Raw genomic sequence first — 19,796 nt, forward strand, 5'->3', positions numbered from 1 at the left:
AAAATGGATCGTTTCATGTACAAAGACATTCTGCAAACACATTTAGTGCCATATATGGATGAAGTCATGCCAGCAACAGCCATATTTCAGCATGACAACGATCCAAAACATGCTTCTCAATTTGTTAAGAGGTGCCTATCCGATGAAAAAATAAATGTAATGGTCTGGCCATCTCAATCGCCAGACCTAAAACCTATAGAGAATTTATGGCATTACATTGACACCAAAATCAGGCACCAAACATGCTCTAATACTGTGAAATAGTGGAAAAGGCTTGGAAAGAAGTGAACAATGACTATATTATGAAATTAATTGAGTCCATGCCAAGACGATGTGCAGATGTTATAAAGGAGAAGGGGTACTACACGAAATATTGAATTGATTTTAATTTAGTTGGGTTATATTTTTTTTAGAATCAAAACTATTTTTTGTTGCTATATTTTTGAATAATAAATTTGCATAAAACAATTTGGTGTTTTATTTAATTATTATGATACAAAAAATATGATAATATGAAAATATAAATAGGCTCTAACTATTCTTATAAATAATATATAAACCTTACTTATAAAATAAATACTAAAAGATATATAACAGGAAAGTTCAATGTTGCTATCTTTTTGCACAATACTGTAATTTTATATATAAATATCTAGTATAAAAACAGCGTCATCACATTAAATAATATAAACGAAAAAAAGGGATTTTTCTTATGTCTTTCATCAAATATTTGAGGTATAATAATCGACTTCAAAAACTAAACATGTACGTCCCGTGTCAATTTTTTTAAATGCCGAAATCTCCTCCCTTTTGTAAACAGAATCGTATACGATATACGTATATTCTAATGTTTAATAAATATTCCTTGACCATATACGATTAATAAATATACCAATAGTTTTAATTTAAAAACTGAATTTTTGAACCTAGCTAATGAAAAGTTGTCTAGAACCAAAAAAAAAAATTTTTCAAGAGAAATAAAATACGATTTTTTTCACGTTTTACTCAAAAACAAACCCTTAACTCTAGATACAAGCCTTAAGAATAGATACAAAAACTATAGATTTTTCTATCACCTATAATTTTCTTCAAAAGCATTTTTTTCTCGGGCAATTATAAAAAAAAATTGTTTTTCATTAACACTACCCTTAGCCCCCCACCCACCCCACAGAACTTATCAGTAAGAAATATAAAAAAAAATAATTTTTTTTTCCAAAATAATACGCATGAATAGCAGCTGGTTTTGTTTTTAGAATTTTATCAATAAATGTACCTTCCTTGTCAATTTTTTTAAATGCCGAAAATGATTCTCCTTTTTGTAAACAGAATCGTATATGATATACGGATATTCTACAGTTTAATAAATATTCCTTGATCATCTACGGTTGATAAATATACCGAAAATTCACTAAAAAAAACGTTGAATAAATATATACTTAACGATAACTTAATATAATAACGATATTTTTACTGCAATTCCCTTACTATCTAAATTACCTTTTTGCACTTGACTTACATTCTTGCACCTTACTCCCCCTGTTCTAACTTAAAATTGAACCAAACGTTTTCAAAAATTTCATGGGCTTGGACACCATGAAGGCACTCAAAGAACCATACTTCCGATTTCAGTCTATTCTTCCGAAACCAAATTGTTTTTCCGCTCCAACGATTTTCACATTATCAAATCAATTATCCGTTAAATTTTTGTTTTAAAGCAATCCAAGACAACCGGTGCTACTTGGAAAACGGCGGTTCTTCGGAAACCTTTTTCGTGCCGGAAGACCTTCAGGTAGGAGACACCATTGGTAGGATCCGAGTGGTGGGTGACCCCAGACCCTTAGTAGGTTCCATAGTGTTAAAACTTAAAGAACCCGACAGTCCTGTGGATATTGCTGAGGGATCCAAGAACTTAACCTTAAAGAAACCTTTGGACAAAGAAGGCATCGATGGCCCGTCGAGTGTCTTTGTCAGCCTCATATGCGAAAAAATTGGAACTTTAGATCCAGGATTCGTGATACCTGTGAATATCAGGTAAAGAAATAAATGAATGAAATTTGGTTTATTTAAGGGTGTTTTTTAGGGTTACAGATGCCAACGATAACGCCCCAGTTTTCATTAACGCCCCGTATATCCTCAACATATCAGAGGTAACAGTGGTGGGCACCAGGGTCCTACAGGGGGTACATGCCATAGATAATGACCAACAAGGACCCTTTTCCAGTGTCAGGTAATAAAATAGAAGCTTTGTACCTTAAAAGGACTATTAAGGTTCGGTTTTTAAGATACTCCGTGCTTCCCGGTCCGAACTCGGACTATTTCGAGTTTGAAAACGAGCTCGAAGGCACGTTGGTCCTCAAGAAGCCGTTGGACTACGAAAGTTTAAAAAGCTTCGATGTGAACATCAGAGCTCAGGACCACGGTGACCCACCTAAATATGCTGACACGGTGCTTACTGTGCATGTTATTGATGCTGACGATCAGAATCCCAGGTAAGAGATGATCTCTTACAATTCCTCAAATTTCCATTCAATTTTTTTTTTATCAAAGATTCCTGGATGATCGATACACAGCAACGATCTACGAACCCGCAATCAAAGATACCCCGTTAAAGATAAAACCCAGAGAGATAAGGGCCTTTGACCAAGACGAGGGCATCAACGCCCCAGTGTACTACGCCTGGAATGGAGTGGGTGCCGAATATTCACTTTTCAAGTTGGATAGGCAAACTTCGAGAATAATTTTGGATAAGAACTTGACCGATCAGGACCTGCAGACTCCTGCTATTTTAGTTATTAGGGCCACTCAGCAAGATAATCCGGACAGGTCAGTACTAGTTTTGGAACATTGGATAAAAATTATTGATAGTGTTTTTTAGAATGTGCTAAATTATGGACTACTAGTGAATATCTTAGTTTCTAGTAGACAAAATTATCTAATTTTTAATGCGTTAAATTGCTTGAAGGCCTCTTTACCTATAATTGAAAATATTAGTAAAATCCCTCAAATAGACGCTGAAATATATTGTTTTTTTAATGCAGAGGAGCCTGTGTTAAACAGAATTATTTACCTATTGTACACTAGTAAATATCTCAGCTTCTAGTGCCCCAAATCGTGTTATTCTTAACATATAAGTTTCTTTAAAGGGTTTTTTAATTTAAAATGGAAACCTTAATAAAATATTTTCAATAGAAGCTAAAATATTAAAGTAATAAGAGCCTGGCCTTAATAGAATCGACACCTCTTGTACACTAGTAGATATCTTAGCTTTTAGTGCTTAAAATTGTGTGTTTTTGGATATGTGACATTGAGGTTTATGTAATACAAGAGTCTGTAGGGAAATGAATCATTTACTTCCTGTACACTAGTGAAAATCTCTGCTTCTAGTGCCCCAAATCGTGTCATTCTTAACATATAAGTTTCTTTAAAGGGTTTTTTAATTTAAAATGAAAACCTTAATAAAATATTTTCAATAGAATCTAAAATATTAAAGTAATAAGAGGCTGACCCTAAAAGAAACGACAGCTCTTGTACACTAGTAGATATCTCAGCTTTTAGTGCTTAAAATTGTGTGTTTTTGGATATGTGACATTGAGGTTTATGTAATACAAGAGTCTGTAGGGAAATGAATCATTTACTTCCTGTACACTAGTGAAAATCTCTGCTTCTAGTGCCCCAAATCGTGTCATTCTTAACATATAAGTTTCTTTAAAGGGTTTTTTAATTTAAAATGAAAACCTTAATAAAATATTTTCAATAGAAGCTAAAATATTAAAGTAATAAGAGTCTGACCCTAAAAGAAACGACAGCTCTTGTACACTAGTAAATATCTCAGCTTCTAGTGCCCCAAATCATGTTATTAACCTATAAGTTTCCTTGAAGGGTTTTTTAATTTACAATGAAAACTTAATAAAATATTTTCAATAGAAGCTAAAATATTAAAGTAATAAGAGCCTGGCCTTAATAGAATCGACACCTCTTGTACACTAGTAGATATCTCAGCTTTTAGTGCTTAAAATTGTGTGTTTTTGGATATGTGACATTGAGGTTTATGTAATACAAGAGTCTGTAGGGAAATGAATCATTTACTTCCTGTACACTAGTGAAAATCTCTGCTTCTAGTGCCCCAAATCGTGTCATTCTTAACATATAAGTTTCTTTAAAGAGTTTTTTAATTTAAAATGAAAACCTTAATAAAATATTTTCAATAGAAGCTAAAATATTAAAGTAATAAGAGTCTGACCCTAAAAGAAACGACAGCTCTTGTACACTAGTAGATATCTCAGCTTTTAGTGCTTAAAATTGTGTGTTTTTGGATATGTGACATTGAGGTTTATGTAATACAAGAGTCTGTAGGGAAATGAATCATTTACTTCCTGTACACTAATGAAAATCTCTGCTTCTAGTGCCCCAAATCGTGTCATTCTTAACATATAAGTTTCTTTAAAGGGTTTTTTAATTTAAAATGAAAACCTTAATAAAATATTTTCAATAGAAGCTAAAATATTAAAGTAATAAGAGTCTGACCCTAAAAGAAACGACAGCTCTTATACACTAGTAGATATCTCAGCTTTTAGTGCTCCAAATCATGTGATTCTTAAAACGTAGGATTCCGTAAAAGTTTTTTTAGATACTGTTAAAAACCGCATTAAAATCCTTAAAACACAAGCTAAGATACAGGGATTTTTATAAAAAGAGAGGCCGTATTAAACAAACTTATTTGTTTTTTTTCTACACTACTGATTATTTAGGTTTCTAGTGCTCAAAATTGGGTGATTCTTTATAAATGATACTGCTTGCAGGACTTTTGAACCATAGTTAAAGACTCTAATTAAATCCTTGACAGGAGCTGAAATATTAAGAGAGATTGTGTTAAATAGAATCGTTTACTTGTTGTACACTAGTGAATATCTCAACTTCTAGTATCTTAAATCGTGTAATTTCCAATATATAAGTTTCACTGAAGGTTTTTTTAATTTCGAATAAAAACCTCAATAAACCATTTCTAATAGAAGCTGAGATATTGAAGATATTGCAATGAGAGTTTTAAAAAAACCAATGCCTCTTGTACACTAGTAGATATTTCAGTTTCTAGTGGTCAAAATCGTGAAAATTTTTAATATGTCAGATTGAGGTTTGTATTATACAAGAGCCTGTACTGCAACGAATCATTTACTTCCTGTACACTAGTGAATATCTTAGCTTTTAGTGGTCCAAAACATGTAATTCTTAAAACGTAAGATTCTCTAAAGACTTTTTCAACTTTGGTTAAAAACCTCACTGAAATCCTTACAACAGAAGCAGAGAATAAGAGATTTTTATAAAAAAGAGAGACTGTGTTAAGCAGAATCATTCGTCTGTTGTACACTACTGATTATCTGGGCTTCTAGTGCTCCAAATCGTGTCATTCTTAAAACGTAGGATTCCGTAAAGATTTTTTTTTAATTACTGTTAAAAACCGTATTAAAATACTTTGTCTTTAGTTTTCTTGAACGATTTCTTAATTTGGAATAAAGACCTCAATTATTTTTTTTTTAATGGGAGCTGAGAAATTGAAGATATATTGTAATAGAAGCCTGTGTTTAATAAAATATAAGTCTCATATACGAGGTGTGACAATTAAGTAATGAGACTGATTCAAAGTAGTCCCCTTGGGCAGCTATACAACGATTTCAGCGCGTTTTCCACGCTTCGTAACAGTTCTGGAACGCTTCGACTGGGATGTCCGCCAGTACCCTCGTCACGGCCCTTTGGATGTCCGTAATCGATTCAAAATGGGTACTTGTTCTAGGGAACAAAAAAAAGTCACAGGGTGACATATCGGGCGAATAAGGTGGCTGTTACAACACGGCGATCCCTTTAGAGGCCAAATACTGGGACACGCTGAGGGCGGTATGGCACGGCGCGTTGTCATCCCAAAATCGTCGGTTAAAATTTGTTTTACTGTCTTACCTTGTTCCGAGGCTAACATTCAGACCAGAGACAACCAAAGAGACGCGCAACTATGCGAAAATAAAATATCCGATTATTTTCCATCTTTGTCTTTCTTCGTGAAAGGTGAACGTAGATGGCGCAGATAGCGTTTGCCGCCATAATTCAAACCTCAGCTATTAAGCATTTAATGAATTATTCTAATTAAAATTAGCCGTTATGTCTCAGAAGTCAGAACATCATAATTATGTTCTGAGACAGAACGGCTAATTTTAATTAAATCAAATAAAAAGTTAATAGTTAATGATATGTTTTTAATTGCTCAGAACGATGGCAGACTTTAATTAAAACAATGCAATTTAATAACATTTAAATTGGGGAACTAAATAAACTAAATATAATTCTGAAACGCAATGTATTGTATTTTCAGTAAATGGTATAACTATAAGATGTGCATGCATTTTCTTAATTATTTTCATAATTTATAATTTAAGACGGTAAAAGTAAGCATATACATAAATGCAATTAAAATAAAGAAAGATTAATTATCACAGTACTGTAATAATATTCCAAAAAATAAATCCTTTGGTGTAACACTCCATGAAATACCTATTTTAACTACAGCCTTGACAATTACCTTAATGAACATATTTCTGTTCCTAACACAAGTCAAAACACTGAAATCGGATCCTACAAAAAGCGACAACTACTAACTACTGTAACCAAGTTCACCAAAATCCGACAGGTAATAAAATACATATAATTTAAGCACTCGTCCAAAATCTCAACTAATGATGTAAAACAAAACAAAATTAATCAGCAGCAACAACTATTCAGCCATATTGAAGTTCACGTGTTCATGTTGAGCAAGGATTGCACTGTTGCCGTACTTAATTATAATTTTAGAAATACTAGAGAATTGGACACAAGCTATCCCGTATTTTTGCATTCATTTAGATGGAGATGGATGAATGTTTTCTCTTGACTGCTCTGATAATCAAATACATTTAGCATTGCGAAAAATTAGTATTGTGGCGCCACCTTAGCTCACCTTTTATAAAGGAAGAGAGAGACAACGAAATACAATATATACAGATTAAAGAGAGCAACAACAATAGGATAAAAATTTCTATCTAGTTGCACGTCTCTTTGGTTGTCTCTGTTCAGACTGTTAACGCCGATCTTCAAGGATTAGGGCGCGAACACCTATTATGCGCCTATTATGCGCACCTCGATCGGTCTCCCTTGTCTTCCACGCTTTCTCGCCCCTCCATAAACTCTTTATGCCATCGAAACACCTGGGCACGACTAAGAGCACTACCACCATGCACTTTTACAATTTTAGTGTACGTTTCCGAAGCTGTTTCGCCCCTTTCGAACTAAACAAGCTAGAGCGATGGTCAATGTATCAATGGAGAGGGATGGGATGCCGGGGAAGGGAAAGGGGATGTTAAGGTTGCAGGTTTACGGTCTCATTACTTAATTGTCACACCTCGTACTAGTGGATATCTCAGCATCTAGTGCTCTAAATTAACTGATTTTTAAATTTTATAATTCCTTTAAGGTTTTTGATCTATGATTGAAAAGCTCATTAAAATCCTTACAACAGCAGGTGAGATGCAGTGATTTTCATACAAATAGAGGCTGTGTTAAGCAGAATTTCTTGTTTTTTTTGTACACTACTGATTATCGATTATAAATTCGTTTTTTTGTCAAAAAACAATTGAATAATAAAAATAAAACACTAACCGGACGATCAACTAATCTCTATATAAAACAAATCTACCTAGCTCATCTATGTACCATAAATTAGAGGAGACCATGACGAAAAACAATTTAAACACGTCATAATAAGGCTCACAAAAAACGCTTATTTCGTTCAAAAAAGTGCATTTTCCATTCTCTCTTAATAACGTAATATTTTATTATAACCTTTAGGTATGCCCTAGCGACCCTGACCGTAACCCGTTCTTCAATAAAAGGCATCCGATTCCTCCACTCGGTATTCAACTTTAGAGTCTCGGAGTCTTCACAGATCGGCACCGTAATCGGGACATTGGCCAACAACAGACCGGGCCATCACCTGAAGTACTTCGTATCGGACCAAAGCGTCCTGAAAACCTTCGCCCTTAATACTTTGGGCGACTTATCGCTGAAAAACAAACTCGACTATGAAACAAAAACGGAATTCGTTTTTAAAGTTTTCGCTACCGATGGAAAAACCGTAAGTGTCAACCGTATTTGTTAATCCCAATATATCAGAGATGTGTGTTCCTCTGGTTTCAGAAGCCATGACCTTTTCAGAGTTTGGCAATAAATTTTGTAAATAAATTCTTATGTAAAAGGTCATATTCTTGTACTTTAGCACCATGTCACTTTTATGTAATTTATAACAATCTGGATATCGAATGATACAGCTTTAAATAATTGGAGAACAGAAGTGTGACGTATGATCCTTCTTGATCTCCAGATAGAAAGGCATCGAACCTAATAATCAATCTCCGATTATACAAATAACTTTGAAACTATTATTCAAGATTCCGTCAAACGCCTTTGAAAAGGCAATGTAGACTTCACTGTACCTGAAAACCTCTCCTAGCTCTGTAGGACTTGGAGGTTTGAATCCGGACTGAGTGGCACTTGGTATATCTATGAAATATAGGACTTATTTAAAAATAGGTTTTAGAAGACGTTCTGTCCATGAATCTGGAAATAGACAAGAATCCAAGAAGAGTGAGTCAAGTAGAAATATGGGATTAAGGGCCTAGTTATAGTGAAACCCGAGCAAGTTTTGTCTTTAAAACGAATACTCACTTGAAAGTTCAATATCTCAGATAAAAATAAAAGGCGTAATACTTAGAAAAATGGCCTCAACAAATACTGTTTAACAACTAAGCCACTCCTAGTAATAGTTTTGCAGATATCCGAGTTTTTGTCCAGTGAGGTCTTAAAAGCAAGTACCAACCTTAAGGTGACCATTCAATTCCAAGTCCAATAACTCAGAAATTATTATAGCTACTCTTATGAAATAAAAGGCATGATACTTATAGAAGTATGCTTAACAAATGATGCTTAAGATTAAAGTTAGTCCAAGTGATAGTTTTTGAGATATCCGAATTTTTGTTTAGTGAGGCTCAAGGAGCAATCTTCATCTTCAAAGTGAGCACCCATTTCTAAATCAAATATCTCAGACAATAATAGAGCAATTCTCATGAAATAAGAAGCGTAATATTTAGAAAAGTATACTTAGTAAATATTGTTTAACATCTAAGTTAGTCCCACTAATTGTTTTTAGGTTATTCAAATTTTTGTCAAGTGGAGTTTAAAAAGCAAATTACAACCTTAAGGTGACCATTCACTTCCAAGTCCAATAACTCAGAAACTATTATAGCTACTCTTATGAAATAAAAAGCATAATGCTTAAAACAGCATGCCCAACTTATATTGTTAAAGGTTTTAGACAGTCCAAGTGATATCTTTTAAAATATTCGAATTTTTAACCAGTGAGGTCTAAAAAACCAAGTTCCAAGGCTTAAGGTGACCATTCACTTCCAAGTCCAATAACTCAGAATTTATTACAGCTACTCTTATAAAAAAAAAGCATAATACTTAAAGAAGTATGCTTAACAAATTAATAATGATTAAGGTTGAAGTCCGTCCAAGTCATAACTTTTCAGATTTAACGTTACAGGGTAGAACAATATCTACACTCCAAGAGAGAGAGTAAGGCGACATTTTAATGGAAAAAGTAAATTTTCTGGAGGGATAATTTCATTTAGCATCAAGACGAGAAACAAAGTGGAGAAGAAGAAACAAAGGGTATAATTGAAATTAAGCCTTTATTACAGTATATTACATAAATCGAGTACAGAAACTGAAGAACTACATATAATTAACTTTTCATACACTTTAAGGGAATTGTTAAAGATATTTCCTCTCCTTCTAAAGCAGCTTAGATTTTTTTAATATGTCATTGTGTTTTATAATCTATTTTTCCTTTTTTTGACCAAAAAGTTTAAATTTTTTAAAATTTTTCCTGATGGTCGGAGGATATTTCCTGAAGACCTCAAATTTCAGAAAATATTCCTCTTTGAAATTTTATATAAATATTATTAATTAATTGATTGATTATTCCAGGCACTTAAGGTACAATTTCAATTAAAGTGTCGGAAATGTTGAATAAAATGAGAAAGTGAACTGCCTGTTATCGTTATTTAGATGTCAGTAATTAATTAAATAATTATTCCAGGCAGTTGAGGCACAATTTTAATTAAAGTGCCCGAAATTTCGAATAAAATCAGACAGTCAACTGCCTGTTAGTGTCATTTAGATATTAGTAATTAATTAAATAATTATTCTAGGCAATTAAGGCACAATTTTAATTAAAGTGTTTGAAATTTGGAATAAAATCAGAAAGTGAACTGCCTGTTATCGTTATTTAGATGTCAGTAATTAATTAAATAATTATTCCAGGCAATTGAGGCACAATTTTAATTAAAGTGCTTGAAATTTAAAAAAAAAATCGACGGGTCACCTGCCTGTAACTATTATGTAAATATGATTAATTAATTAATTATTCCAGGCAGTTGAGGCACAATTTTAATTAAAGTGCCCGAAATTTGGAATAAAATCAGACAGTCAACTGCCTGTTAGTGTCATTTAGATGTTAGTAATTAATTAATTAATTATTCTAGGCAATTAAAGCACAATTTTAATTAAAGTGTTTGAAATTAAAAAAAAAAATCAGCGGGTCACCAGCTTGTAACTATTATTTAAATATTATTAATTAATTATTCCAGGCAGTTAAGGCACATTTTTAATGAACATGCTTGAAATTAAAAAAAAAATCGGCGGATCACCGGCTTGTAACTAACTCTAATTTTTGTCCAGTAAAGTCTAAAAAGTAAGTTCTTAGCTTAAGGTGACCATTTACTTCCAAGTTCATTAACTCAAAAATTATTATAGCTACTTTTATGAAATAAAAAGCATAATACTTATAGAAGCATGCCCAACTAATGTTGTTTAAGGTTTAAGGCAGTGCAAGTGATATCTTTTGAAATATCCGAATTTTTGTCCAGTGAGGTCCAAATGAGCAAGTTCCAAACCTGAAGGTAACCATTCATTTCCAAGTTCAATAATTCAGAAATTATTACAGCTACTCTTATGAAATAAAAAGCATAATACTTATAGAAGTATGCTCAACAAATTATGTTAAAAGTTGAAGCCAGTTGAACTGATAGCTTTTGAAATATCCTATTTTTTGTCCGGTAAAGTCTTAAAAGCCAGTTCCAACTTTACGGTGTCCATTCACTTCCAAGTCCAATAACTCAAAAACTAATATAGCTAATCTTATGAAATAAAAAGCATCATACTTACAAAAGCATGCCCAACTCATGTTGTTTAAGGTTTAAGGCAGTGCAAGTGATATCTTTTGAAATATTAGAATTTTTATCCAGTGAGGTCCAAAAAAGCAAGTTCCAAGCCTTAAGGTGACCATTCTCTTCCAAGTCCAATAACTCAGAAACTATTATAGATACTTTTATGAAATAAAAAGCATAATAATTATAAAAGCATGCTCAACAACTAATTTTTAAAATACAAGCTAGTCAAAGTAATAGCTTTTGAAATATCCTAATTTTTGTCCAGTAAAGTCTAAAAAGCAAGTTCCATCCTTAAGGTGACTATTCACTTCCAAGTCCAATAACTCAAAAATTATTGTAGCTTCTCTTATGAACTAAAAAGCATCATACTTATAGAAGCATGTCGAACTAATGTTGTTTTAAGCTTAAGGCAGTTCAGGCGATATCTTTTAAAATATCCGAATTTTTGTCCAGTGAGGTCTAAAAAAGCAAGGTCCAAACCTTAAGGTGACCATTCAATTCCAAGTTCAATAACTCAAAAACTAATGTAGCTACTCTTATAAAACAAAAAGTATAATACTAATGGGACTTTGCCCAATAAATGACTTTGAAGGTTCAAGCCAGTTTAAGTAATAGCTTTTGAATTATCCTAATTTTTGTCCAGTAAAATCTAAAAAGCAAGTATCAACTTTAAGGTGACCATTCATTTCTAAGTCCAATAACTCAGAAATTGTTATAGCTACTCTTGCGAAATAAAAAGCATAATATTTATAGAAGCATGCTTAGCAAATAATGTTAAAGATGCAAGGTATTCCAAGTGATAGCTTTTTAAATATCTTAATTTTTGTGCAGTAAAATCTAAAAAGCAAGTTCCAACGGTGAGCAACTTGGCAAGTAACTTCTAACTAAATAACTATCAGTTATGACATAATTATTAAATAGTAAGAACTTTCCAGTCATTTATCATTGGCAATAACTAATCGCGGATTCAAGGAAACAATGGATTTCTTTCCAACCATAGAGCATCTATAATTTGATCAACAAGCTTAAATCAGCAATCAGCTTTACAAGAAACCTCACCAACAACAGGAAGAGTATCAGTGCCACCATATGAAAACACTGCAATGCCAAAACGTACATGCATACGGCAACATTAAGGCCTGTATTGGATTGCGCAGAGTTCCTAGAGGACTTTGGGAAGGACTGTAGTATTAAGCTTGTCTAAGTGCCTGGCCGCTCAGATAATGAGGAAGCAATCAAAAATCATAAAAGTTTGAAGGATTTTTAAGTTCCAATGCTGTTTTGAGTTTTCTGAGTCTATTTGCCTTGTACTTACCTGATTAAATCATCGAAAGTGCCCTGCTAACTATGGTGTATACACGTCAGGTAAACTAAGGTCTCATTTTGGCACCCAAGGAAGAATGTTGTCGGACCTGTATATAAATTGAACATTCTTAAAAGTGAACGCTTGAACCGTTACAAATTAACATCGATTAAATAGTCAATATTGTTTTAATATGGAGTTAACTTCTTTACTACAAGAGTTGCAAGAGTAGCGTCTTTATCAGCACTCAATGTAGACCTTTGAATTTTCAGTTTTTTTTCATTAATGTAGCATTGAATCTGTAGTCCATTTGCTCTTTCCTAAAACTTTTCCTTAACTTTTTCCCTATAGAACGACTCCAGTATCGTAAATATAACCGTGGAAAACGTGAACGAATGGGAGCCAAGGTTCCGATACCCTCACTACGAATTCTTCGCCAACGTAAACGGAGCGCTCCATGACCTCGTGGGGAGAATAGAGGCGGCTGACGGTGACCGTGGCGACAAACTCACCCTGACACTCAGCGGACCGGATTCACATTTATTCTTTGTCACTCCTAACGGGGAATTAAGACTTAGAAATGTCAGAGGTAAGGGTCCCAAAGGAGATATTTTCAAAGTGCACGAATTTCTTTTTGTTATGTATTATATCTTATGATGCTCGGACTAAACCCTAAGTCGCAATAACACCTGACAGCGTCGCGTAGTTCAGTACGGGAATAGCTGTGTGTATTAAGCTCGTTCATGTATATAACTTAAAAATAATAAGTCCAATTAGATAAACCTCTGTCTTTCCCAGTTAATCTCGCTACCTATAAAGTAATAAATATTACACTTTTTACGTAATTAGATCTTCGGGGTAGCACAGCTACGCTCACAGCTACGGCAACGGATAGCGGAGATCCTCCGAAGAAAACTAGCGTGCCTATAACTGTACACTTTCCCACTTCGAGTGGAGATATCGAGACGGAACCATCATCGGCTAGTAGAGGTACTAGTGGGGCACCAATACTGCTGGCCAGTCTGGGAGCCGTTTTGCTACTTTTGACTTGTATAGTCGCCATACTTGTAGCTTATATTTGTAAAGTGTAAGTGCCATTTTTAGGTTGAGGGTATTTATTGATTTATTTTTAAATGAGGCTCTGGAACAGATAGACATAGCTGCCCAATTATAATATCTTACAAGAAAAAAAAATCAAGTCCTATAAAACTATTAAAACTTACATTAAATAAATCAATATATGCATTTAAGTTCACAAAGCTGTTAAATGTATGTGTGTACCTAAGGATTAGAAAATTCGACAAATAAATTATTATCTGCTCACAATAAAAGTATTACAATAAAATATTCAATTAGTTTTTTTCGTGCCTAATACCCAATAAAAAAAGTAACTCATTATGAATTCGTCACAATAATACAGATTTTTACTTAATTATCGTATTTATCTAGTATTTATTTATGGTCGTATGTTTTTAGTAAAAAGTCCTCGTCTACCGCACCTTCGCCCCTACCGTCAGAAGACAAGCCTCTGCAAAAACGCGAGGTGAACAACCCGATGTTTGGTGGTCGGGCTGCTGGTGGTACCGCGGTAGCACTGGGCGGGATACCCAGCGAACCCAAGTCGAGAATACCGAGTCCCAAGGTTCATCCAGCCCCTCAACCGCCCGGCGGTATAAATGTCCTTTGGCCTTCCGCCGCCGGAGCGAGAGTAAAGAAGTTGAGCTGGGGAGACGATAAGGTAAGAATAGGAGAGATTTTAGACTTAGGTATTAAGCGTGAGTAATCCAGGTTATCAAAACGTAGCTTTATAGCAGTGTCTTCCCATGGCTTTTGTAAAATATATTTCGTCAATCTCGGATTCTTATTTCTTTAGAGATTATTTGGAGCATAGTAGAGGAATACGGGCTAAGGAAATAAGTCTAAAATAAATTTTACTTGGAGGCATTTGAGGACATTTTGGGGTTATTTGACGTAGACCATATTTCTGAAAATATATCTGTAGTACCATTTAAATGTGGTTATTTAGAATCTTAGTAAAAAAATATTAAACAGTCAACTAATATAAATTTAGAGCCCTTAAAGGTAAACTAGTCAAAAATTTAATATTTTTTCTACGACGAAATGTGCAGATTTTGACATTTTATGTGTTTTTAAAAAATATTTAAAATAATACGATTGATTAATATACCAATACTTTTAACTTAAAAACTGCATTTTTGAACCTAGATAATGAAAAGTTGTCTAAAATTAAAATAAAAAACCTAAATTTTTCATTTTTCAAGAGTTTCACCTATGTAGTTTAAGAATTTTGATAATGCAAAGAAAAGGGTCAAAATAGGAGTATGACATAAATGTTTTGACATCAGCCAAAGTAAACTGAGTCAGATGAAAAAGGACAATAGTAGTTGAAATAAATGATCTTTAACACACTTAATCCAGTTAATTTTTGTATTGAAAATAAGGAAAATAAGAACAACTTCCTTTTTATTTAAATAATTAATTCTGTCTCATTTTTTCCCCTTTAATTTATTCTGCTTGTTTCTCTTAGCAATCTCTATATCTCCCTACTCATCTGCTCAATTTGCTACTTAGCTCTAAATCATCTAATCTAGTTAATAATAATTTATTATTTAGTTATTAAAAATATTCATGATACCTATAAGTAATGTAACTAAATTCATCTGACATTATTTAGGAAATGTTTATCGGAAGTTGCGTTGGAGAAGTTAACAGGTCTGTTTAACCAGTATGCCCTGCGTAAAATTCAAACTACTCCAAAACCGTTACCAGAAAATTTACTCAACTTTTCATTTGGTTGTAATTTATATTAAGGTCCCTTTGAGTATAATGGACTATTCTTTCAACTTAACAAATTGCGATTTAATGACGAAAGAGTGCTTTACAAGGTATGTTATATCTGTAAAGAGATTCAGATAAAAACGTTTAAGTTATCCAGCTTTAAAAAAATGCTGAAGATTTGCTCCTGGTCGTTCTTTAATATTAGCTATACATCATTACACAATAATATGCAATACTGTTAGAGACTTGGGTGTGTTACTGGACAGTAAGCTGACATTTGTACCTCATTATGATGAGTTTGTTAACATGTGTAGTCTTGATTTTGTTGCATGTAACTCTGGTGAATTATCTGTCTTTTATTTTGAGATACTCTACTATTCTCGTATATCTAATATTACTCACCTTATTATTCTAACCATGTGGAAGCTATTGAATGCCTTTAAGCTGACATTAAAATTTGACACTAGAATTTTCGCATTAATTATAATATAATAGAGGAAATATTTAGCATCTATAGTCTTAAAGCAAGGAGGGCTCGTTCAAATTCGATCACATTTTATAAAATATTAAATGGAATTTTTTATTGTCCTGATATTTTGGAAAATATGCTATTCAATGTCAGAATCCTAATATGTTTCAGAAGCTTAATATTGATCCCTTCGTAGACTCTGTTAATTCATTTAAATTAAGACTCAATTAAGTGCTGAAATTGTATATAGAATTATGTTTTACGTTTTTGTATTTTTGCTCTAGTTTTGTTCTTTTTTCTTATTTATTGTTATATTCTCTGCCGCTTATTATTTTGTATTTTATTATATTCTTGTTAATTGGCTTTGCCGTTGAAATGAAATAAAATAAATTCAGGTAACGCTTTTATCATTATTTGACCAAAATGCTCCTAGTAAAATTCCAATATCGCAAAGATCATTAATTAAGAAAAGTGTACGTTACAATTGATACTAAGACTGTAAGTCAATCAAAGTAAAACCGTTTGAATTAATTAGTTTTTAATTCGGAGGAACGTTAAGCTAACCTCAGAATGCTCTCAGTAAAAAATGTAAATTAAGTCGTGATTTATTACGAACAAATGTTCAATATAAAAAAAATAAAGACTAAGCAAATGCAGGAAAGATTGCCTAAGTTATCTGGGTTTAAATTCAAGAAGAACCTTATGAAAGCCTACTTGGTATGGTCCTATTTAAACTGAAATATCTCAATAGTCATTAAGAGGAAAATCATGAATTAAATTGTGATTTATTACAAATAATGTTCCTTATCAATGGTATGAAGACTAAATTGATCCCAGCAAAATTGGTTAAGTTATCCGGGTTTCCATCCAGAAAGAACCTTATGAAAGCCTACATGCCATGGTCCTATTTAAACTCAAATATCTTAAAAACCATTAAAGAAAAAAAACACGAAATAAATTGTAATTTATTACGAATAAAATTCCTTATCAATGATATAAAGACTAAGTTGATCCAAGAAAAATTGGTTAAGTTATCGGAGTTTTCATCCAGGAAGAACCTTCTTGAAAAGCCTACTTGGCATGGTCCTTTTTAAACTGAAATATCTCAAAAATCATTAAGAGGAAAATCGTGAATTAAATAATTGTGATTTATTACAAATAATGTTCCCTATCAATGGTAAAAAGACCAAGTTGATCCAGGAAAAATTGCTTAACTTATCCGGATTTTCATTCAGAAAGAACCTTATGAAAACCTACCTGGCATGCTTCTACTAAAATCAATATCTCAAAAACTATTAACGATACATATATGAAGCAAACTGTGATTAATTAGGGAGAGTGTACTTAACAAACGATAGTTAGACTGTAAAATGATCCAAGCAAAAATATTTAAGTTATTCAAGTTTAATTTCTTTGAATATTTAATACAGCCTACTCCCAATTAAATTCAAATATCTCCTTGTTAGAGTATTTGCGAAGCTTATTGCCTAACCGCAATATGCAGTCTTTAATTAAGCTCGCGGACTATTTTAGCCCCCTGTCGAAACATGACAATGGTACGTTTGTAGCGGACTATTATTGTCTTCCGGCTTTGTAAGATACAGAACGTTGACCTATTTGTTTTGTTGCAATTATGAGTGTGTAAACAACCTTGGCACAAAACCCCCAATGCCTTTACCGGCATCTAAATAGGTTAATTTTGTTAAAGGTGATCAGAGATGAAACTTCACTTTTGTACCCAATAAATCAAAGATGACAGAACTTTTTTTATACACCCGGCTGTCCATTGCATGACCAGGAGATCGACAGTCGACACACACATTATATTTAACTATTAAGCAGAAAAACATAAATTAAATTGTAAATTATTATAAACAATGTTCCTTATCAATGGTATGAAGACTAAGTTGATCCAGGAATAATTGGTTAAATCATCCGGGTTTTCATTCAGGAAGAACCTAATGAAAGCCAATTTGGCACGGTCCTATTTAAACACAAATATCTTAAAAACCATTAAGAATAACAATATGAATCAAACTGCATTAGATTACAAATAAAAGACTTTACAAATTCTATGGATTATATGGCTACTTTAATTAATCTTCTTACTTTAAAAAAGTTACTCTTCTGATTTATGTTTATTGTATTCTTATTAGTCCAAGCGCCTTAGATGAAAAAATCGTGTGAATTTTACAATTATGACGTATGTGAAAAAGGATAACACTCTGACTACACATGCTCCTGGACTAAAACCTCATCGGACAAACTGTGAAATTTAATCTACCAAAAATAACGGACAACTCCATGAGCTTAAGCCAGAGGAAAAAATTGATTGGCTATAATTATTAGTCCAAGTGCCTTATATGAAAAAATTATTTGAATTTAACAAATATTCGTATGTATAAAAGTATAACACTCTGAATAAACAAAAATTTATTTAATACACACAACTAATTTTTGACTACCTTTCTTTCTTTGCTACCTTATTTCTTTCACCCTCTTTCTTTCATATACGCAATCTCCAGTAATGCTGGCTCTTGTACAAAAGAAAAATACAAGTAATAAATTATTATAATATTAATAAAAATAATCTTACATATTTATCTAATGCATCTCTATGGATTTAGTTGGAGTAGTAGTTTATTGGTAGTAATACCAATTTTCAAATTTCCAGTTTAAGTGGTTTTTATTAAAAAAATTCAACTTTTTCACAAAAAATCAATTTTTTTCAACCCCTTGTACATTAATTAAAAAACGCTGAAATAAGTGTCTAATAAAATTAATTGAGCAATTTGTATACCAATTTTTAAATTTCTATTTTAAGTAGTTTTTGAGTTATGGGCATTTTGTGGTGGTTTTTATTAAAAAAAAAATCAACTTTTTCACAAAAAATCATTTTTTTTCAACCCCTTGTACATTAATTAAAAAACGCTGAAATAAGTGTCTAATAAAATTAATTGAGCAATTTGTATACCAATTTTTAAATTTCTATTTTAAGTAGTTTTTGAGTTATGGGCATTTTGTGGTGGTTTTTATTAAAAAAAAAATCAACTTTTTCACAAAAAATCATTTTTTTTCAACCCCTTGTACATTAATTAAAAAACGCTGAAATAGGTGTCTAATGAAATTAATTGAGCAATTTGTATACCAATTTTCAAATTTCTATTTTGAGTGGTTTTTGAGTTATGCATCCAAGAATGCATCATTATTTGTATTTTTTATTAATATTAGTTTTAGAAATAAGCAATGTTCACTAAGGATTTATTTATTTAGAGTTAACTGCTACACAGGGATAATATCTAGGTGCTCTGTGTTATACATTGTATTTTTATTTTGTATCTATGTTGCATATAGTTGAATTTGCATTTTACGCCTGATGACGCCTTAGGGATGAAACACGTGTAGTTTTATTTATTGTAATATATAGAGCATGACTAGGTGTACTTTTGATTATTAAATTTATTGAGTTGACCATCATAATAATTATATTTTACGATGGTCAACTTGATGGTCAACTTATGATCACACTTAATCTAACAAGAATAACGGACTTTTTTTCGAGAGAAAAACACTGACAGACAACAATTATTAGTCCAAGTGCCTGAGATGAAAAAATTTCACAACCATGATAACAGTTACTCTTCTGATTTATGTTCAATACTAATTCTTTTTTTTTCTCAATGAAATTTCAGACTGAATCAGAAAGCATGGAAAACCTAAGCGCCATCGATTCGACTCCGAAGGTCCTAGAGAGCAGCAACCTCACTGTATATTTCTAATTTATTATTAAATGTATCATACTGTATTTAATTGTAGATTAACGTTTTCAAAAAAAAAAAACGGGCCGGCAGTTGCATATTTATACCTTAATAAATCATACTTTAGTGAGTAAATTTTAACTGTTTTATTTTAACCT

General features: G+C 32.4%; 1 protein-coding gene across 4 annotated transcripts in view; it reads left to right on the forward strand.

Annotated features, from left to right (window-relative positions):
* Positions 1-19,774, forward strand: part of LOC126743771 (cadherin-89D) — a 43,769-nt gene extending 23,995 nt beyond the window's left edge. For all 4 annotated transcript variants that reach the window (XM_050450989.1, XM_050450991.1, XM_050450990.1 and 1 more), the window contains exons 3-11: positions 1,716-2,031; positions 2,081-2,227; positions 2,283-2,489; positions 2,548-2,823; positions 7,867-8,152; positions 12,964-13,201; positions 13,462-13,699; positions 14,089-14,350; positions 19,573-19,774. In XM_050450989.1, the coding sequence (XP_050306946.1) occupies positions 1,716-2,031; positions 2,081-2,227; positions 2,283-2,489; positions 2,548-2,823; positions 7,867-8,152; positions 12,964-13,201; positions 13,462-13,699; positions 14,089-14,350; positions 19,573-19,659 (2,057 nt within the window). In that variant the 3' untranslated portion in view covers positions 19,660-19,774. The remainder of the gene's footprint in view (positions 1-1,715; positions 2,032-2,080; positions 2,228-2,282; positions 2,490-2,547; positions 2,824-7,866; positions 8,153-12,963; positions 13,202-13,461; positions 13,700-14,088; positions 14,351-19,572) is intronic.
* The last annotated feature ends 22 nt before the right edge of the window (positions 19,775-19,796 follow it).

This window comes from Anthonomus grandis, chromosome 13 (assembly GCF_022605725.1).
Source record: "Anthonomus grandis grandis chromosome 13, icAntGran1.3, whole genome shotgun sequence".
Lineage (NCBI taxonomy): Eukaryota > Metazoa > Arthropoda > Insecta > Coleoptera > Curculionidae > Anthonomus > Anthonomus grandis.